The sequence below is a fragment of the Equus przewalskii genome, chromosome 7, assembly GCF_037783145.1.
Source record: "Equus przewalskii isolate Varuska chromosome 7, EquPr2, whole genome shotgun sequence".
Classification (NCBI taxonomy): Eukaryota; Metazoa; Chordata; class Mammalia; order Perissodactyla; family Equidae; genus Equus; species Equus przewalskii.
The window spans coordinates 35,741,754-35,764,606 of record NC_091837.1 but is presented as its reverse complement, the minus strand read 5'-3'; the positions used below and the strand labels follow the sequence as shown (position 1 = coordinate 35,764,606).

At 35.6% G+C, this 22,853-nt stretch overlaps 1 protein-coding gene across 13 annotated transcripts in view; it reads right to left on the bottom strand.

Annotated features, from left to right (window-relative positions):
- The window catches only part of ANKRD12 (ankyrin repeat domain 12), a 137,660-nt gene that overhangs the window by 67,705 nt on the left and 47,102 nt on the right, over window positions 1-22,853 (bottom strand). For all 13 annotated transcript variants that reach the window (XM_070627430.1, XM_070627431.1, XM_070627426.1 and 10 more), the window contains exon 3: window positions 4,845-4,992. In XM_070627430.1, coding sequence (XP_070483531.1) covers window positions 4,845-4,992 — 148 coding nt within the window. The remainder of the gene's footprint in view (window positions 1-4,844; window positions 4,993-22,853) is intronic.

Below are 22,853 nucleotides of genomic sequence, written 5' to 3'. Positions count from 1 at the left end.
TACTGGTTTACCCCTACAAAACATCAGATCTATCAAACCTAAAGAAAAACATGTGCCCCAATGCCATTTGAGGTTAAAGAACGTTCATATACTGCTGGAGGCTTTGTAACAGGTATAATTATTTTGGAGAAACATCACAGAAATGTTTAACCCTTTTAACCTTGTAACCCTACTCCTGGGAATGATAAGAAGGAAATAACTCAGGGTATAATAAAAATACAATCTGCAAAGATGCTCTTGATGGCATTACTCCTAACAGAGAAATTGCAAATTTAGTTTGGAGGCCAAGAGGAGACTCTCTCACGTGTAGCCTCAAGACAGCTGTTCAGTACTTTGATATCAAAGGATTGTGCCTTTCCATTAAACACTATTGGACTAGGAAAGAAAATAACTATGTTTTTATGACTGATAGTGTAGGAATAAAGTTCACTTAGGTAGAAACATTAACAACTATGAAAGATAACAGCTATTATTTATTAATTACTGTGCTAAAAACTGTATACAGAGCAGTATTGTAAGGTGCCTACTCAATATTCATTCTCCCCTTCTTACCAGGAATACTCCAATTTTGATTAGGGTGACAATAATCAATGCCAGCTAAAAGTATTTGACTTTTCAGACTCCCCTGCAACTAGGGTAATCTAACCAATGAGATGCAGGCAGAAGTTCCTAGGGAGGTTATTTCATCAGTAAAAAGACAAAAGTCTCACTGGGACAAAGATACTTTTGTTCTTGGTCCTTCCTCTCCTACTTCCCGTCCAGGAAGAAGCAGAAGATATTTTGTGACCATAAGGCAAAATGCTTAAGGACAAAGCCCATGTACGACCTAAGGGTGGCAGAGCAGAAAGGTGAAAAGAGCCCAGTTCCCGATAGTGTTACTGAACTGCTGGACCAACTCTGGGCTGCCTATGCTTGGTCTCATTGCATTAGATTAAAAATCCCTATCTATTTAAGCCAGTGTCAGTCACCTTTCTGTTTTAATTAACATACCACAAACTGTTTTTACACATTGTTACTTAAACGTCACAATTCTCCGAAGCTGATATTATTACAAGCACTTTTACAGATGAGAAAACTGGAACTTATAAAGAATTCAAATTATCTGGCCAGGTCTAGTAGAGGGCTGAGCAGGGATTCAATACTGGTCTGTCAGACTCCAAAGTCTCCGATAATAAACAGTAAGCTATGATTTACCTCTATTATAACTATAGCAACTTATCCTGTCGGGATTCTAGACTAGGAGAGATTCAAAGTAAAAGCTAAAAATAAGTGAAAAAGTGAGCTGATGTAGTAGGTATAAGAAATAATTTGTCTTCTAGATAAGAAGTAGCTGCTTCTACAGGTTCAATGAGTCATTGTATATACAGGGCTCTTAACATTTCATGGGACAAAATTCATGAGAATTCTCTGATAGAATAGGACAAGGTGGGATGGATACCAGACTGATATAAGCACACAAGTGGAGATTTGCTGAAGTGAATAGTATTATGATACAACTATAAGGACCCAGCGGCATGACTTTAAACTATGCTGTAATTTTCCTCTAAATTTTATCTGTCTAGCCAAGCAATTAGTCTTCTACAAAATGCTATTTTTAAAAAAACAAATAAATATTAAATAATTGAGAATTTAGAAAGTTTAAGACACACTAGGGTATCTCAAAATGAAGATTAAGAATGACTCATCCAGTTGATGGCATTATTACTGATTTGGAGGACCACTGAGCCTTCCTTGGACAATATGTGTATCTTTTAAAAAAAAAAAAACAATGACTGTGTTTTATAAAAATAATATATATTCACTATTTTAAAAATTCAAGCCATACAAAAGAATACAAAGAAGAAAAGTAACAAATCATCCCAAATCCTGGAAATAAAATGTTAACATCTGGTGAGCATCATTCCAAGCATCCCTTAAAATATATATAATAAAGACAAAAGAACTAGTAGGGGGAGAGAGACAGAGAAATAAATTTATGTAAGAATAGGAAAATATATATGCACTATTTTTAAATAAAAAGCAGTAAAATTAATTTTAGTTTAAGCCAACATAAAAAGAAACGAAAGGAACTGATTCTTCTCTATAAGAGATGTCATATACTAAAATACAAAGAAACACAGATAAATATATATATAAAAGAATACTGAATAAGGAAAAATTAAAAGTTTTAAATAATCATTGTTAAAAACTGTATGTTTCCATTTTAAACAATTCCAGCTAATCCTGTGCTAGGAGAGATGATGATCTGAGTAGCACTGTTAACATCTTCTCCTCATTTTCACTAAGTCAGGGTTTATAATGTTTACATTTTTGTTCTGGACCCATAATACATCCACTAGGTTTAGGCTTAGTTCTACAATGAACCAGTCTTTTATGTTTAAACAATCTTATCTTTCCCTATGTGTGTTAATCTATGTCCTTTGCACATATACATACAAATATAAATATATAGAATATGACTTTCAATGCAAACGGTACATATTATTTCAGAACCATTTTTTTCACTTCGTATATTATGAACATCTTTCCATCTCATTTATTTTAAGGGTAAAAAATTATATTTCTTCATTGAATTTATCATAATTTAACAAATCCTACATTACTTGATACTATTTTCCTGGGGTTTTTTTGCTATTATAAACAAAGCTGAGATAAACATACTTGAAAGATAATTTTTATTCTCAATAATTATTTAAATAGAATAAATGCCAAAAGAAAAAATAAGTCAAATGTTAGCAAACTTTTAGTTTCTGATATATGTTGTCATATTTACCTTCAACAAGGTATTCCTATAATTTAGACCAACTAAAGCCAGTTCCTATTTCCAACCAGTGACTACTTGGTATGATTCAGTCTAACAACAATTTTGTCAATCATGATAAAATCTATTTCTTTAATTACTGCTGATGTATTTTTTCACATATTTCCTTGCCAACTGTAATCTTGTTCTAAACTACTTGTTTGTTTCTTTTGTCCATTTTCCCTTTTTGTGTTTTTCTCTTCATATTTGAGATACTTAAATATATTAAGATAAGGGTTGTCATATATGTTGTAAATATTTCTCCCTTCTATATCTTTATAGTTTCAGCTAATAATTTAAAATATAGTACACTCTATAAAATTTATAAATTTTATAAATTTAGCCTACCAAAAATTTATAATTTATAAATTTAGCCTACCAAAAATATAAATAAATATGTGTAAATCCATCAAAGTCTTGTTTTGTGTTAGTATGAAACCTTTCCAAAAGAAAAATAAGAGTTTGTTATGAAACAGTCTTAAAGAGAGCGAGCTACATCATCACACTAAATTCAACTAGTGGAAAAAATTGTAGCACAGGGAAAAAGTATAAAATCCGATTAATAAAATATAAATTAGATTACGTTTATTCAGTGCCTAAAGTTTATGTCTTCCTAATAACATTTTCTCCTTTATTTTACTCTAAATGAAAGACAGACAATCCACTTGATTTAATAACAAAAGTTCTCATTGGAAGTTTGTTATTTTGAAACTTTATTTCTAAAAATATGTTAACATTCTTTGAATTTATCTAAATCCCTTCTTCAAACTACTAGTAGAAATATCACTGTCATTGGAAAACAAAACCTGGTTAACGTAAGTACTTTAAAAATGACTAGCAAAAGGACTTCTAGGGAGAAAATATGAAAACAGTTAGATCTTATATATCTAAAGGCACACAAATAACTTTTTCTCTGCTAAGTGACCTACTAATAGCTTGAGAACACTGCTTAAGGACAAGGAGAGTCATACCTCAGGAAAAAAAAGATTCTGAATCTCTAGGAAAAAACAGTTTAACTTAAAATGAACAAAGTACATAATTTCTTAATCACTGCAAAAAAGAGCAATTTTCAACGTTTAAAATGTCATGAATGTTTAAAAACAATTTCTAGTTCAGGCTAAGAGAGACAGCAAAATACACAAAAGGAGACATATTTACTAAAAGTGTATACTAAAAATGAAGTATTTTCTAAAGCGTTTCAAAAGTCTTCAGGGAATTTTCAGATTCCAGACTCAAAAGATCATTTCCATATTGATGATTTAGATGGCTAGAAAGATATAAGTAGAATATAATCTGTGTACATGAACTCAGAATAGAACACTAACTTTCTGTGAATGAAGCTAAAACATTCTTTAGAACAGCTCATTAATAATATTTCACGCAAAGGATAAAACACTTACGATAAATATTTAATAAATATTCAAGTTTTATTAATTTCAAGAAATGGTTAGTTCAGGGCTAAAACACAACTCAGTAATTTATTAGATAGTGGTAATAAGGTATTATGAATAACTGGAATTGAGTGATGTCAAGCATCACTTCTGATATATAAGAGTTTTGAGGAAAAAAAAGTACTATGAATTGGGCTTAGACAGTTAGCCTCAATACTTTTTTCTTTTTGGTGGGGCAGGCGGTACATATTTCTGATTCATTTGTGAATCTAAAATGCCTAAACTTTTTTCTTTGGTGGGTTCAATAATCTGTCTATGAAAACAACAATTTTTTCTGAAATCTACCATATCCTATGTGCCATATCATAGACCAAATTCTTCATCACTGAAATGCTCCCCAAGAAATTAAGTCCTGCAAGTGGTAAGAGATTTGTAACAAACGTTAAAAGGGAAAGGAAAAAAGCAAATGTTTTTGTCTCTGATTAGAAATCATGTTTGGGTGAGAAATATATGAATTTCTGCCGAAAATGATAAATCTGAAATAGTGAAATATAAACACTTCTCCATAAAGTGGGGTGCAAGAGTAATGATATGAGAAAAATCATAGTAAAAGAATGCTTAAGATTTTACCAGAAAACAACAAACTATTTTACCTGTGTCTGAATCTCGTTCTTCATTTCTTGATGGGCTAATTGTAAAAGGAAGTTTACGTTTCATGGATGATTTCTCTTTCATCTCCTTGCCCACATCACTTCGATCAATTTTTGGAGTTTTGCTATAGGATGCAATCTTGTCTTTACTCTATTAAAAAATCAAATTTAAATAAAGTTATAATAATATTAGCTAAACAACAGAGTATTAAAAAAGAATACTTTATAAAGGAAATTTTCAAACACACACAAAAGCAGAGACGGTATTACAAACCATCACTGTCTTCATTGTACCAAGACACACTTTCAGTGATTATAACATTTTTTCTAACTTGCTTCATATTCCCCTACTTCTACTTAATAGAATTTAAAAATAATAACAATAAAACAAAATATCTTGAACGTAGCAGGACTCTAAGTATAATATAGACATTATCACCAATGAACAAATATATAAATGTGAAAAAATGATTCTGGATGGAATTAAACAGGTTGTGCTTTTATTCATACCATGTGCCCACTCATTCAGGTGAAGTATCCTACCCTCATGGTCTACAGCTACTATCAAGTTCACTCTTATAGTCCAACATCCAAACTGGTACAGCACAGCTAAACTTGGCTATGACGACCTCTTTGTGAAAAACATACTAGATACTAAGAACTAAGCCACATCACCTTAGCAGGAGAACTTAAAAGAACAGTCCCGAAACTATGATAAAAAATAACAGATATCATAATTGCAGAGATTGTCAGAAGCAAATCAGAAGTAGACTCAAATTGCAGAAGATACTGGCTTTCAACCCAAGATGGAAAATAAATTAAAGGAAGGAAGAGGGGAAGAAGCGATATAAAAAATAAAATACTGAATTTTTCTAAAAAGTGGAATTCATCAATAAAACCAAAGATGATTCTAAAAGCAATAGAATAAAACTTGTAGTGAGTCTAATAATGAAAATGAGAAAGAAAAAAATAATAAAGACTGAGATTGAGACATAAATACAATTCCAGGGGGGATATTAAAAAGTTACAAAAGAATACTGTATTCATTTCTACATCACCAAAAATTTAACGCCTGGAAAAAAAGATTTTTGGGAAAACATGCATTACTAAAAATTGGTTCATGAAAGAAAATGAGAATAGACTACATGAAAACATGTATAGACTAATGATCATAGAAGACAACAGCCAAAGACTTTATGTTGAAAAAAGGTACCTAGCCCAGAAGATTCTACAAGAGATTTTTAGTAAAAGATTCAAGGAACAGATATTTCCTATTTCATATAACAATACTACAGCATAAAAATAAGACTAGAAGCTACTCATCCATTTTAAAAGTCTAAAATAAAACTGACACCAAAGAAGAGTATGAGACAAAAATTATAAACTAAAATTGCTTATGAAATAAACGCAAAAATTAACTATCCTAAATAAACTGTCAAATAAAATTTAGGGTCTTAGAAAGATAATATATCATAATCAAGCAGGGCTCACCCAAAGAATATAATAGTTCCCATTATTAGAAAATCTCTTAAGACAATTCACTGCATCAAAAGATTAAAGAAAAACTGTATGATGATTGTAATAGATGACAAGAATAACACCTAAATAGACTCCATATTCATTCTCGATAAATATATTAGCAAATTAGGAAGAGAGTGTGACTTCCTTGTAACTTAACTAGTAAAGATTACTGAAGAATAAAAGCCTTATATTATTTATTTCTCAGTTATTAAGTAAAGTCCTCTTGAGCCGTTTTTTCACTTCTGCCAATAAAATGGAGATTCTGTTATGCATTTTGCTTGTAAGCTTGTTTTAAAGTGTAGATTTTATTATTATTCAGGTATGGTGAGGCTAACAGATCAGGAGACCACTGTCATTGAAAAGACAATTTGTTACAGATCCCAAGAAGAGGGGGCACACCACACAGGGCTACATAGGGAAGTACCAAGGTAGGTCAGGAGGCAAAGGGAAAGAAGGGAAATGTGGGCAAAAGCTTTAATTGTGGTTTCAGAGGGTAGGAAAAGGCAAGGCAGGGTAAGCAGGCTTAGCATCGGCTAGTGTGAGTAATTTCAGCAGGCTCTGTGGCATAGGTGCTGTTTCTCTAATTGTCTGGTACCCAGCTCTGGGGTGATAAGTGGTCCAGAGTGTTTGAGCTGGATAAAGTTGGTGGCTGGAGACAGCTTCTGGATTGGTTGATTTACATACAAAAGGCATGGTGACAAGTGAGTTATTTACTCTCTCTAGGAATTGGCTGGCCCTGAGAGGGGCAGTTGTCCCCCTCTACCCCTACCCTGAGTCAGCAAGGCCCCAGATGTCAACACATCAGAAGTAAAAAGGTATGATTAATACAAAGGTTAATAGACAAAATTCTAGGGAATTTGGGGCTGGCCCAGTGGTGCAGCAGTTAAGTGCACACGTTCCGCTTTGGTGGCCCCAGGGATCGCCAGTTCAGATCCCGGGTGCGGACACGGCACCGCTTGGCACACTATGCTTGTGGTAGGCGTTTCACATGTAAAGTAGAGGAAGATTGGCATGGATGCTAGCTCAGGAACAGTCTTCCTCAGCAAAAAGAGGAGGATTGGTAGCAGTTAGCTCAGGGCTGATCTTCGCCCCCCCCCCAAAAAATTCTAGGGATTAGCCTTAAATATATATTTGAGTCTTTGTTATGAATAAAAGAATCTAAGAAAAACATGAAGATGTCCCTTTTCCCTTGCACCTGTGTAAGTACTGTTCTGTACCATAAAACAGGTTAAAAGAAACCCATCTGACAACACGTTAAATGGAAAATATTCATAAGAATACACAGATCACGCTTTCTTGTGGAATATGGTAATCAGTGTGAAAATTTGTAACTGCTACCAACCTATCTGTTCTCTGTAAAATAAAACTGTCCTTGGAAGTGTTATTTGAAAAAGGGTTTTTGTGAGAGTCTTAATACTTTAAAAATTATTTTCAGATCTGGGAAAAGTAACTTTCAAAGGAAATAGTTACTTCTGATTGTCTTGAAATTTCTCTATTAGCACATGATACAAATACTCTGTCAATTCAGGAGAGAATCATTGGCACATTCTTTTTCCATGACACAGACAAGTCCATAACTCTGTTAGGTTTATTACTTTAAAATATTTTAAATCTTTTTCATTTAACTTAATGTTGTTCTTTCAATAACCTAGAACAGCTATCATACGGAGTAATGAAAACATCAGTGGCAAGACAAGAATGACCTTCTATCACTGCTACTATTAAACAATGTGCTGGTAGCCTTTACCAACTCAGTAAGATAAAACAAAGTAAAAATTGACTTAAAAAAACTAGAGAAAATATATACATATACACACATACAGACATAAATAGAAAACAAAAAAATTCTTGTAGGATATAAACCGAAATGTTAATGGTCATCTGTCAGTGAAGGCATTACAGGGGTGTTGGGAAACAATTCTCCATGGCTCTCTTGCATTTCTACACATCTTGCAAGCAGAGGCACTAACTCCCTTTCTTCCAGATTGTCTTTTCAAGGATATTTGTATAGACAACAGCCTTGGAAGATACAGACAATATCTCTTTCTGGAGCAAAAGGCAGCTCTGTTTACTGCTCAGTATAATAAATAATTTCTCCTTTTAAGACAAAGGTCAGATAGACCTACTGCCCATTATAAAAGATTTGGGGTTCCTCTCTTGTAACACAACCCACTGTATATGTAGTTGTCCTCTTTGCATCCCCTTGTGAGAAATGGGGCTCAGGGCAACAGGAACAAATGTTGACATGTGGCTACTGCTATTGATATGAGAAATAAATTGTCCTTTATATCTGACCCAAAAGTCTCATGTCTTCTGCCAGCATCCACGAAACTGATTAGCTTACAAGTAGGATAGGGTAAAATATCAGATCCTTCATAGTTTTTAACAGGGTGATTCCTATTTTTCTTACATATATATTTTCTATTTTTTCTACAACGAACATGTACTATATTACTTGACTAATAAAAGAAAAATTTCTTGATTATCACTTGGATAGGAGATAATGAAGGTCTGAACTCTATTGATGATGAAAAAGATAAGAGAGCTATGTACAAGCTTAAATAATTAACATCCACTCTCATTCTTTACCAATTTAACCCAGGTTTTAGATAATTATAGGAGGTTTTGCAAAAGATTTTGTTTTGCAAATAATAAATACTAATTTACAGCTATATAAAATACTAATTTATAGCTAAAAACTACCAGAAACTAGTGGAAAAATTTCTAAACAGAAACTAATGAAAAAAAATTCCACAGTTTATCAATGAAAGGACAAAATAGTTGAAGAATTGTGAGTGGACATTTTTGATGAACTCCTGACTACTATGATATTTAACGAGTTAATGAAAGTATTTTATATAACATGTATACAGCTAGAGAATGTGATTCTTATTTGAAACTGGTCTATTCAAATAGATTTACAAAATTAAATTTTGGTTCACATTATTAATTTAGGATCTCATAACAACAGTCTGAGTCATGTTAAACTGTAAATAAGGTCTCTAGTTATCTAATAGAACAATTGCATATTCATTTCTAAAAATGTTATGAAGGAAAAACTCAGCAGAAGCTAGAGGCTGGCTTCAAGGCCAATCACTCACTAAAAAAACACAATCATAAGAATATACTTTGCAAATATATAGGTAAATAATATGGTCATGCCTTCTCTCCCAGCCTTCCTCCTAATTACATTTTGTTGTAAGAAGCAGTAGTAATATGATCTATAAGCAGAAAATTAGGAATAGAAATTATGGCTCTTTCTCTCTCAAGGTGGAAACAGTCATCTTTAAAACTGAAAAACATTACTTCTAACAACAGCTTTTGATGTCAAACTGCTTGGAAATCCAAAAACACGGCAGTAAGTACCCTGCATATTGCCTCAGAAGAGCTTTTGACACTTACCCGAACAACCAACCATGTCATCTTGAAAAAATACTGAATGATTAAACAGAGACTGAGAACAGCTAAATATATCCCTTTAGGTAAGCCAAAAATTAATGAGGAATGTAATACTCTGTATTTACTCTTCTATTTCTTTTATAAATCTAATGATTAATAAGTATTCTTAATGTGTTTGCTTTCTGCTCTTGTCTCTACACTTTTAAGAAGGCAATGCTCAGGCACGACTGTATATTTAGTGGCAGCTTTCAAAAGATACATACTAAGTACCTAAGAAGAATAAAAGCTCCAACAAGTTTAGCCTTATAAATTCAAACCCAAAAGGTGACATCAAGCAGACCGGATGTAATTTCACAAATGAAATCTTCACTATATTTAAAACTTTAGAAATAAAATTTCTAATTCTTTCCTCAAATCTACCACTGTATTCTGTCCTGACAACTCTACTGAAATTACTTTTATGAACGTCATTTTAAGATGTCTCAACTGACAAAATCCAATTGCTTCATCTTTCCTTTTCACCTCTGTGGCATGTGATGTACAGACTGCCTCAGCCACTCTTCTCTGTGTAACCTCTCCTGGGTTTTTTTCTTTCTCACTCCCTGTCTTTCAATGACCCCTAAAATATTTAACTTCCTTAGTGTATATTCTCCTCCATTCTTGCATCCCTCTCTTTGGGTGACCTCTCCATACCTATGGGTTACTTTTCCACAAATCCTCATATATTTATTTTCAATCTAGCTGTTCTGGGCTCTAGACTCATATCTAATTGCCTACTAAGGCTCCTAGCTGGACGTTCCGACGGCGAACTTAATTCAGTAAGTACAAACCAAACATTCTCAAAACAACCTGTTCCTTTTCCTGAATTCCCTCTCAGAGAAGAGTCCAAGCAAGCTGAGTGGATCCAGACTTTTTCTACATAAATGAGTAAGTTTAATTCATTCACTCTTAGATCTGACAACTTCTCTCCATCCCCACAGCCACTGCCCAAACCGCCTTTTGCTTGGGTTTTTTAATAACACTCTGCAACTGGTCTCTACTATGGACCTTCACTTCTGGCTCACCGGCTACAGAATAAATTCCAAGATCTTTAGCAAGGCACACAAGGTCACAATGATCTGGCCTCTGTCTAATGCTCCTCTCCAATCCTCCATCCTTCATGGGCTACATTGTAAATTCTTATGCCCTACTGTAACAGACTCATGCTTTTTTTTTTAATTATTGAGCTGATAATAGGCTATAACATTATGAAATTTCAGTTGTACATTGTTTTTTGTGAGTCACCATATATATATATGTGCCCCTTAAACCCTTATGCCCACCCTCAACCCCCTTCCCCTCTGGTAACCACTGGTCTGATCTCTTTGTCAATGTGTTTATCTTCCACATGTAAGTGAAAGCATAGTGTTTGTCTTTCTCCGTCTGACTTATCTTGCTTAACATAATACACTCAAGCTCCATCCGTGTTGTTGCAAATAGGACGATTGTTTTTTTTCTGTGGCAGAGTAGTATTCCATTGTATATATATACATCATCATCTTTATCCATTCTTCAATTGGTGGGCACTTGGGTTGCTTCCACTTCTTAGTTATTGTGAATAATGCTGCAATGAACATAAGGGTGGATAAGTCTTGAATTGTTGATTTCAAGTTCTTTGGATAACAGCCAGTAGTGGGATAGCTGGGTCATATGGTATTTCTATTTTTAATTTTAAGAGAAATCTCCATACTGTTTTCTATAGTGGCTGCAACAGATTACATTCCCACCAGTAGTGTATGAGGGTTCTCTTTTCTCCACATTCTCTCCAACATTTGTTATTTTTTGTCTTGGTGATTATAGCCATTCTAACGGGCATAAGATGATATCTCAAGTTAGTTTTGATTTGCATTTCCCTGATGATTACTGACATTGAACATCTTTTCACGTGCCTATTGGTTATCTATCTTCTTTGAAAAATGTCTGTACATATCTGCCCATTTTTGGATTGGATGTTTTTGTTGTTGTTGAGTTGTATGAATTCTTTATATATTTTGGAGATTAATCCCTTGTCAGATATATGATTTGCAAATATTTTATTCCAGTTAGTGAGTTGTCTTTTTGTTTTGTTCCTGGTTTCCTTTGCCTTGCAGAAGCTCTTTACTCTGATGAAGCCCCACTTGTTTATTTTTTCTTTTGTTTCCCTTGCCTGAGTAGATATGGTATTCAAAAAGATCCTCCAAAGACCAATGTCAGAGTATACTGCCTATATTTTCTTCTAGGAGTTTTATGGTTTCATGTCTTACCCTCAGGTCTATAATCCATTTTGAGTTAATTTTTTGTTATGGTGAAGGATAATGGTCTACCTTCATTCTTTTCCTAGTGGCTGTCCAGTTTTCCCCAGGACCACTTAGTGAAGAGACTTTCCTTTCTCCATTGTACATTCTTAGCTCCTTTGTCAGAGATTAACTGTCAGTAGACGTGCGGTTTTATTTCTGAGCTAGCAATTCTGTTCCATTGATCTACCTGTCTGTTTCTGTACCAGTCTCCTGCTGTTTTGATTACAACAGCTTTGTAGCATATTTTGAAGTCAACAATTGTGATGCCTCCAGATTTGTTCTTTTTTCCCCTGAGGATTGCTTTAGCTATTCGGGGTATTTTTTTGCCCCATATGAATTTTAAGATTGTTTGTTCTATTTCCATGAATACTATCATTGGGATGCTGATTGGGATTGCATAAAATCTGTAGATTGCTCTAGGTAATATGGACATTTTAAGTATGTTTATTCTTCTAATCCATGTGCATGGAATAATCTTTCCATTTCTTTATGTCATCATCAATTTGCTTCAATAATGTCTTACAGTTTTCACTGCATGGGTCTTTCACCTCTTGGTTGAATTTAGTCCTAAATATTTTATTTTTCTTGTTGCAATTATAAATGGGATTGTATTGTTGAGCTTTTTGTTAGATCATTATTAGAGTATAGAAATGCAACTGATTTCTGTAAGTTGATCTTGTATCCTGCAACTTTGGGGTAACAGTTTTCTAATGGATCCTTTAGGGTTTTTTTTTATATATACAGAAAATCATGTCATCCACAAATAGCAAGAGTTTCACTTCTTCATTCCAATTTATGTCTTTTATGTCCAATTTATGTCCTTTTATGTCTTTTTCTTGCCTAACTGCTCTGGCCAAAACCTCTAGTACTATGCTGAATAAGAGTGGTGAGAGTGGGCACCCTTGTCTTGTTCCTGTTCTCAGAGGGATGGCTTTCAGTTTTTCATCAAACATTACTTTGAGTATGATGTTGTCTCTGGGTTTATCATAGATGGCCTTTATTATGTTGACATACTTTCCTTCTATACCCATTTTATTCAGAATTTTGATCATAAATGGATGTTGGCTCTTGTCAAATGCTTTCTCTGCATCTATTGAGATGATCATGTGTTTTTTATTCCTCATTTTGTTAATGCAGTGTTTCACATTGATTGATTTGCAGATGTTGAACCATCCCTGCATCTCTGGTATAAATCCTACCTGATCATGGTGTATGATGCTTTTAATGTACTGCTGTATTCGCTTTGCCAATATTTTCTTGACGACCTTTGCATCTATGTTCATCAGTGATAGTGACCTGTAATTTTTCTTCTTTGTGTTGTCCTTGTCTGGGTTTGGGATCAGGGTGATGTTGACCTTGTAAAATGTGTTAAGAAGAGGTCTTCAATTTTTTGGAATAATTTGAGAAGGATACAAATTAAATCCTCTTTGAATGTTTGGTAGCATTCTCTAGAGAGGCCATCGGGTCCTGGAGTTTTATTTTTGGGAGGTTTTTGATTACTGTTTCAACCTCTTTACTTGTGATTGGTCTATTTAGACTCTCTTTCTTGGTTCAGTTTTGGGAGGGTGTATAAGTCTAAGAATTTATGTATTTCTTCTAGATTGTCCAATTTGTTGGCATACAGCTTTTCATGGTATTCTCTTATAATCCTTTGTATTTCTGTGATATCCATTGTAATTTCTCCTCTTTCATTTCCAATTTTATTTATTTGAACTGTCTCTCCTTTTCTCTTAGTGAGTCTGGCTAGGGGTCTGTCAATTTTGTTTATCTTCTCAAAGAATCAGCTCTTAGTTTCACTGATCCTTTCTACTGGTTTTTTGGTTTCAATTTCATTTATTTCTGTTCTAGTTTTTACTATTTCCCTTCATCTGCTGAATTTGGGCTTTGTCTGTTCTCCTTTCCCTAGTTGTTTTTTTTTCCCTCCTCCCCAGCTTTGCCGTCTTTTTTTTTTTTCTGCTTTATCTCCCCAAAACCCCCCTGTACACAGTTGTATATCTTAGTTGCAGGTCCTTCTAGTTGTGGGACGTGGGACACTGCCTCAACGTGGCCTGACAAGCAATGCCATGTCCGCGCCCAGGATCGGAACACTGAGCCACTGTAGTGGAGTGCGGGAACTTAACCACTCGGCCACGGAGCCGGCCCTCCCTAGTTCTGTTAGATGTAGTTTAGGATTACTTATTTGAGACTTTTCTTGTTTGTTAACATGGGCCTGTATTACTATGAATTTCCCTCTTAGGACCTCTTTTACTGCATCCCATGCGAGTTGTATGGTGCATTTTCATTTGTCTACAGATACTTTTTTATTTCTCCTTTAATTTTTTCAACAATCTATTGGTTGTTCAGTAGCATGCTGTTTAGTCTCCACATATTTGTGGCATTCCCAGCTTTTCTCTTGCAGTTGACAGTTGACTTCTAGTTTTATAGCATTATGGTCAGAAAAGATGTTGCTATGATTTCAATCTTCTTAAATTTATCGAGGCCTTGCCCTGTTTCCCAACATATGGTCTATCTTTGAGAATTTCCCATGTACACATGAGAAGAATATGTATTCTGCTGTTTTTCGACAGAGTGTTCTATATGTTTCTACTAAATCCATCTGGTCTAGTTTGTTTAATTCCACTATTTCCTTGTTGACATTCTATCTGGGTGATCTATCCATTGATCTAAATGGGGTGTTGAAGCCCTCTACTATTACTGTGTTGCTGTTAAAATCTCCTTCTAGGTCTGTTAATAGTTGCTTTATGTACTTTGGTATCCTGTGTTTGGTGCATAAATATTAATAATTGTTATGTCCTCTTGGTGCAGTGTCACTTTTATCATTATATACTGCCCCTGTTTGTCACTCACTGCCTTTTTTCTTGAAGTCTATTTTCTCTGATATAAGTACAGCAAACACCTGCTTTCTTTTGTTTGGCATTAGCATGTAGTATCGTCTTCCACCCCTTCCCTCTGAGCCTATATTTGTCTTTAGAGCTGAGATGTGTTTCCTGGAGGCAGCGTGTTGTTGGGTCATGTTCTGTGATCCATCCAGCCAGTTTGGATTGGAGAATTCAATCCATTTATATTTAGAGTGACTTAATGCTTATACGAAGGCTTAATGCTGCCATTTTATCACTTGTTTTCCAGTTCTGTTTTTCCCTTGTTTCTCGTCCTGTGCATTTTGGACTGCCAATTCAGTTTGGTGGTTCTCTATAACGGCTTTCTCAGTTTTCTATTTATCATCTGTGTCTCTGTTCTGATTTTTGTTTAGTGGTTACTGTGAGGTTTGTATAAAAGATCTCCTAGGTGAGATAGGCCATTTTCTGATAGCCTCTCGTTTCCTTAGTCTAAGCAGGTTCTATTCCCTTCCTCTTCCCCACCTAAGTTATTGTTGTCACAACTTATTTTGTTTTGTTTTGTGAGTTTGTGGTTAAAATGAAGTGATTATGGTTATTCTTGATATTTTCCTTCCCTTTACATTTAGCGTTACAATTGTTTGCTAACCTATTCTGATAGAGAGCTGCGGTTTTCTGATTTTGTCTGCCTATTTATCTTCTTGTTCAAGGTTTTGTAAACTCTTTTCTTTTTTTTTTTTTTTTAAGGGATGAGGGCCTTCTTGATCATTTCCTGTAGGAAGGGGTCTTGTGGTGATGAACTTGCTCAGCTTTTGTTTATCTAGAAAGATTCTATTTTTCTATCATATCTGAAGGGTATTTTCACTGGATACAGTATTCTTAGCTGAAAGTTCTTGTCTGTCAAAGTTTTGAATGTATCATTCCACTCTTTCCTAGCTTGTAAGATTTCTGCTGCTAAATCCAGTGAAAACCTGACAGGGGTTCCTTTGTAGGGTATTTTCTTCTGACTTGCTACCCTTAATACTTTTTCTTTGTCAATGATTTTTGCCAGCTTTACTAATATACGCCTTGGAGAAGTTTTTTTTTTTTTCTGTACATTTATGTAACCAAGAGTTCTATTAGCTTCTTTTACTTGTAATTTCAGCTCTTTCCCCAGGTTTGGGAAGTTCTCAGGTATTATTTCTTTGAACAATCTCTCTGTTCCTTTCTCTCTCTGGAATACCTGTAATCCTTATATTGCATTTCCTAATTGAGTCAGATATTTCTCAGAGAATTTCTTCATTTCTTTTTAGTCTTAGTACTCTCTCCTTTTCCATCTGAATCATTTCTATATGTCTGTCCTCTAAATTGCTAATTCCGTCCTCCACAATATCAGGTCTGTTATTTAAAGACTCCAGATTTTTCTTTATCCCATCATTGTGTTTTTCATCTCCAACATTTCTGATTGGTTTTTCTTTATAATTTCAATCTCTTGTGAAGAATTCATTCCCTCTGTTCATTAATTCTATTACTGATTTCATTGAACTGTCCATGAGAGATTTCTTGTAACTCATTGAGTTTTTTTATGATAGCTATTTTGAATTCTGTCATTGTTTTAATAATTTTATTTACTTTTTAAAAAAATTTTTATTGAGTTAATGATAGCTTACAACCTTGTGAAATTTCAGTTGTACATTATTGTCTGTCAGTTGTATTGTAGGTGCATCCCTTCACTCTGTGTGTCCACCCCCACCCCATCTTTCCCCTGGTACCCACTGATCTTTTCTCTTTGTCTACATTTTTAAATTCCTCATATGAGTGGAGTCATACAGAGATTGTCCTTCTCTATCTGGCTTATTTCACTTAACATAATTCCGTCAAGGTCCATCCATGTTGTTGCAAATGGGATGATTTCGTTCTTTCTTACGGCTGAGCAGTATTCCATTGTATATACATACCACATCATCTTCATCCAATCATCTGCTGATGAGCACTTAGGTTGCTTCCACGTCTTGGCTATTGTAAATAATGCTGCAATGAACACTGGGGTGCATGGGACTTTTGGAATTGCTGACTTCAAGCTCTTTGGATAAATACCCAGTAGTAGGATAGCTGGGTCATATGGTAGTTCTATTTTTAATTTTTTGAGGAATCTCCATACTGTTTTCCATAGTGGCTGCACCAGTTTGCATCCCCACCAGTAGTGTATAAGGGTTCCTTTTTCTCCACAACTTCTCCAACATTTGTTACTATTAGTTTTAGATATTTTTGTCATTCTAATGGGTGTAAAGTGATATCTTACTGTAGTTTTGATTTGCATTTCCCTGATGATCAGCGATGGTGAACATTTTTGCATGTGCCTATTGGCCATCCATATATCTTCTTTGGAGAAATGTCTGTTCATGTCTCCTGCCCATTTTTGATCGGGTTGTTTGATTTTTTGTTGAGTTGTGTGAGTTCTTTATATTTTATGAATATTAAGCCTTTGTCAGATGTATGACTTGCAAATATTTTTTCCCAGTTAGTGGGTTGTTGTTTTGTTTCAATCCTGTTTTCATTTGCCTTGAAGAAGCTCTTTAGTCTGATGAAGTCTTATTTATTTATTCTTTCTATTGTTTCCCTTCTCTGAGAAGACATGGTGTCTGAAAAGATCCTTTTAATAATGATGTCAGAGTGTACTGCCTACGTTTTCTTCTAGAAGCATTATGGTTTCGGGTCTGACCTTTAGGTCTTTGAACCATTTTGAGTTTATCTTGGTGAATGGTGAGAAAGAATGGTCAATTTTCATTCTTTTACATATGCCTTTCTAGTTTTCCCAGCACCATTTGTTGAAAAGACTTTCTTTTCTCCATTGTATGCCCTCAGCTCCTTTGTCGAAGATTAGCTGTCCACAGATGTGTGGTTTTATTTCTCGGCTTTCAATTCTGTTCCATTGATCTGTGCACCTGTTTTTGTACCAGTACCATGCTGTTTTCATTACTGTAGCTTTGTAGTATGTTTTGAAGTCAGGGATTGTGATGCCTCCAGTTTTGTTCTTTTTTCTCAGGATTGCTTTAGCAATTCGGAGTCTTTTGTTGCCCCATATGAATTTTAGGATTCTATGTTCTAATTCTGTACAGAATGTCATTGGGACTCTGATTGGGATGGCATTGAATCTGTAGATTGCTTTAGATAAAATGTACATTTTAACTATGTTTAATCTTCCAACCCATGTACATGGAATATCATTCCATCTTTTTATGTCACCATCCATTTCTTTCAGAAAGGTCTTGTAATTTTCATTGTATAGGTCTTTCACTTCCTTAGCTAAATTCACCCCAAGGTATTTTATTCTTTTTGTAGTGATTGTGAATGGTATTGTGTTCTTGAGTTCTTTTTCTGTTAGTTCATTATTAGAGTATAGAAATGCTGATTTATGCAAATTGATTTTATACCCTGCAACTTTGCTGTAGTTGTTGATTACTTCCAAAGTTTTCCAATGGATTCTTTGGGGTTTACTATATATAAGATCATGTTGTCTGCAAACGGTGAAAGTTTCACTTCTTCCCTCCCTATTTGGATTCCTTTTATTCCTTTTTCTTGCTTGATTGCTCTCGCCAGGACCTTCAGTACTATGTTAAATAAGAGTGGTGATAGAGGGCATCCTTGTCTTGTTCCTGTTTTCAGGGGGATGGCGCTCAGTTTTTGCTCATTGAGTAGGATGTTGGCTGTGGGTTTGTCATATATGGCCTTTATTATGTTGAAGTAGTTCCCTTCTATGCCCATTTTGTTCAGAGTTTTTATCGTAAATGGCTGTTGGATCTTGTCAACTGCTTTCTCTGCATCTACTGAGATGATCATGTGGTTTTTATTTCTCAGTTTGTTGATGTGGTGTATCACGTTGATTGATTTGTGGATGTTGAGCCATCCCTGTGTCCCTGGTGTGAATTCCACTTGATCATGATGTATGATCCTTTTGATGTATTGCTGAATTTGGGTTGCAAAAATTTTGTTTAGAATTTTTGCATCTATGTTCATCAGCGATATTGGCCTGTAGTTCTCTTTTTTCCTGCTGTCCTTGTCAGGCTTTGGTATAAGCGTGATGTTTGCCTCGGTGAATGTGTTAGGAAGTGTTCCACCCTCCCTAATTTTTTGGAATAGCTTGAAAAGGATAGTTATTAAATCTTCTCTGAAAGTTTGGTAGAATTCCCCAGGAAAGCCATCTGGTCCTGGGGTTTTATTCTTTGGGATGCTTTTGATTGCTGTTTCAATTTCTTTCCTTGTGATTGGTCTGTTCAAATTGCTTCTTCTTGAGTGAGCTTTGGGAGACTGTAAGAGTCCAAGAATTTATCCATTTCCTCTAGGTTATCCGTTTTGTTGGCATACAGTTTTTCGTAGTATTCTCTTATAAGCCGTTGTATTTCTGTGGAGTCTGTTGTTATTTCTCCTCTATCATTTCTGACTTTGTTTATTGGAGCTTTCTCCCTTTTTTTCTTTGCAAGTCTGGCTAGGGGTTTGTCAATTTTATTTATCTTCTGAAAGAATCAGCTCTTTGTTTCATTGATCATTTCTACTGCCTTTTTTGTTTCAATAGCGTTTATTTCTGCTCTGATTTTTATTATTTCTCTCCTTCTGCTGACTTTGGGCTTTGTTTGTTCTTCTTTCTCTAATTCAGTTAGGTGTAATTTGAGATTGCTTATTTGGGATTTTTCTTGTTTGTTAAGATGTGTCTGTATTGCGATGAATTTTCCTCTTAATACAGGTTTTGCTGTACCCCATATGAGTTGATATCGCATGTTATCATTTTCATTTGTCTCCAGGTATTTTTTGATTTCTTATTTAATTTCTTCAATGATGCACGCTTGTTCAATAGTGTATAGTTTAGTCTCCACATCCTTGAGCCTTTCTCAGCTTTTTTCTTGTAATTACTTTCTAGGTTTATAGCATTATGATCAGAGAAGATGCTTGGTATTATTTCAATTTTTTTAAATTTGTAGAGGCTTGCCTTGTTTCACAACATATGGTATACCCTTGAGAATGTTCCAATGCGCACTTTCGAAGAATGTATATTCTGCTGTTTTTGGATGAAGTGTTCCATATATGTCTATTAAGACCAATTGTTTCAGCTTTTTGTTTAGCTCCACTGTTTCCTTGTTAATTTTCTGTCTGGATGATCTGTGCAATGATGTGAGTGGGGTGTTGAGGTCCCCTACTATTATTGTGTTATTTTTAACATCTTCTTTTAGGTCTGTTAATAGTTGCTTTATGAACCTTGGTGCCCCTGTGTTAGGTGCATAGATATTTATTTTATTTCTTCTTGATGAAGTGTCCCTTTGATCATTATATATTGTCCCTCCGTGTCTCTCTTGACCTGCCTTATTTTAAAATCTCTTTTGTCTGATGTAAGTATTGTGACACCTGCTTTCTTTTGTTTGCTATTAGCTTGGAGTATTGTTTTCCACCCCTTCACTGTGAGCCTGTGTTTCTCCTTGGGGATGAGGTGTGTTTCCTGGAGGCAAAAAATTGTTGGATCTTGTTCTTTAATCCATTTTGCCACTCTGTGTCTTTTTATTGGAGAGTTCAATCTGTTTACATTGAGGGTGATTACTGATGCATGAGGGCTTAATGCTGTCATTCTGTTGCTCATTATCTGGTTTTCCTGCGTTACCTTTGTTTCTCATCCTGTGTGTTTTAGCCTTCCCATTGACTTCTGCAATTTCTTATGCTGGGTTTCTTAGATTTTTCCTTATTTATGTTTTGTGTCTCTGTTGTGTTTTTTAGTTTAGTGGCTACCCTGAAGTTTGTATTTAGAATCTCATGTATAATATAGTCCATTTTCTGGTGGTCTCTTACTTACTTAGCCTAGACTGATTTAGTCCCTTTCCTCTTCCCCTCCTAAATTATTATTTTTCTCTCTTATTCCAATTCGTGTTATGACTTTGTGGTTAGAGTGATAAGATTGTCTTTGCTTTAGTGGTTTCCTTCCATTTATCCTAACAGTATAGTTGAATATTTGCTATCCTATTCTGATTCTACTTTTCTCCCTACTCTGTGGTTTGTGACCCCTTTCTCCTTTTTTGTCTTTTTTCAGGTATGACAGCCTTCCTGAGGATTTCTTGTAGTGGAGGTCTTTTGGTTACAAATTCCCTTAACTTTTGTTTGTCTGGAAAAGATTTAATTTCTCCCTCATATCTGAAGGATATTTTTGCTAGATAGAGTATTCTTGGCTGAAGATTTTTCTTTTAAAGTTTTGAATATGTCATTCCATTCTTTCCTAGCTTGTAAGGTTTCTGTAGAGAAACTCGCTGAAAGCCTGATAGGAGTTCCTTTGTAGGTTGTTTTCTTCTGTCTTGCTGCCCTCAGTATTCTTTTCTTGTTGTTCATTTTTCCATTTTTACTACTATATGCCTTGCAGTAGGTCTTTTTACAGTGACAAATCTAGGAGATGTGAAAACTTTCTCCACATACATTTCTCCCTCAATCCCTAGATTTGGGAAGTTTTCTTCTATAATTTCGTCAAGCACACTTTCTGCTTCATTTTCCTTTTCCACGCCCTCAGGGATTCCAAAAATTCTTAAATTGGATTTCCTCATTGAATCTGCGATTTGTTGGAGATTATTTTCATTTTTTAAAATTCTTAGTTCTCTTTCTTGCTCTGTCTGGAGCCATTCAGCCTGTCTATCTTCGATTATGCTAATTTTGTCCTCTATGGTGTCTACACGTGCATTCAGGGAATCCATAACCTGTTTTATCTGATCCATTGTATTTTTCATCTCTAGTATTTCTGATTGATTCTCCTTTATAGTTTCTATCTCTTTTGTGAAGTAAGTCCAGAACTCGTTGACTTTTTTCTCTATAGTTCCCTTTACCTCATTGAGCTTTTTGATGATAGCTACTCTGAACTCATTTTCAATTAGTTTACCTATTTCCAAGTCCTCAGGACTTAATTCTGTGTTTTTAGTTTTTCCTTCTGGTCTGGAGCTTTTGTAAATTGCTGAATGGTAGAGGAGCGCTTTTTGAGCATGATGCTACTATTTGGTTGCAGTTACAGCCTGTCGCCACTAGGTGGGGGTCGAGAGCCACGCATTCTGAGCCCTCCGCCTTCAGCTGTGACGGCAGCACGCAGCATGGGTACAGGGAGGAGGGGCACTTTATCTCAGGCACAGACCTGGATTCTGGTCAGCTCTCAGTCTCTGGTTTCCCTGGGCCCTGGCTTGATGGGGTCCCCGCATGCGAAAGCTTTCCCCTGTTAGCGGATTTCCACTGCACGGGTCGTGGGAGTCCTGGATGATCCTGCAGATGCATGGCCCATCCCCGGCTCCTTCCCTCACCCACAGCAGCAATCCCAGTCTGTAGGGGAGGGAGCGAAGTTGTCTCTTACCCCGTTCCAGCTCCTCTGAGGGCGGCTACAATCTCTCTGCCCTCTGTCCTTTTGCTGCTGTGGGTCTCTGACGATCTCTGTATTATTAGAGTCATTGGTTGAAATTCAGTTGTTCTGCTTTGATTGTAGTTTGGAGGGGGGAGTGTCCCGGGGGAGCTCACTCCACCATGTCGCTGACGTCACCCGCCCCTGTCATTTTTAGACTGTAAATTACTGTGCCTTCAGGATTCATTTCTTTATGCTTGTCATTTTCCTCCTGGTCTGGAGTATTAATATACCTCATCATACTATCTGATGGGGTGAATTTGTGCCTTTTCCATAGTGGTAATATCTGGTTGCAGATTCCACCTGTTGCCACTGGGATGGGGTTGGGGGCAGGAGCTGTGTACTCTGAGTATGTCTCGATCTGACATCTGTGCCTGTCCTTTGGAAGCTATGCTGACAGGGCTCCTCTGTGTTTGTCAGCTTGCCGCTGCTGCTTTACAAACATATGCACGTGCGCGTTGGTGGGGATCCCCTGCTCCATCCATTGGGCCAAGGTAGCGCACCAGGCAGGGGAGGGTGGGCACTTTCTTTTGTGAGTGCCATCTTGAGTACCCCAGCT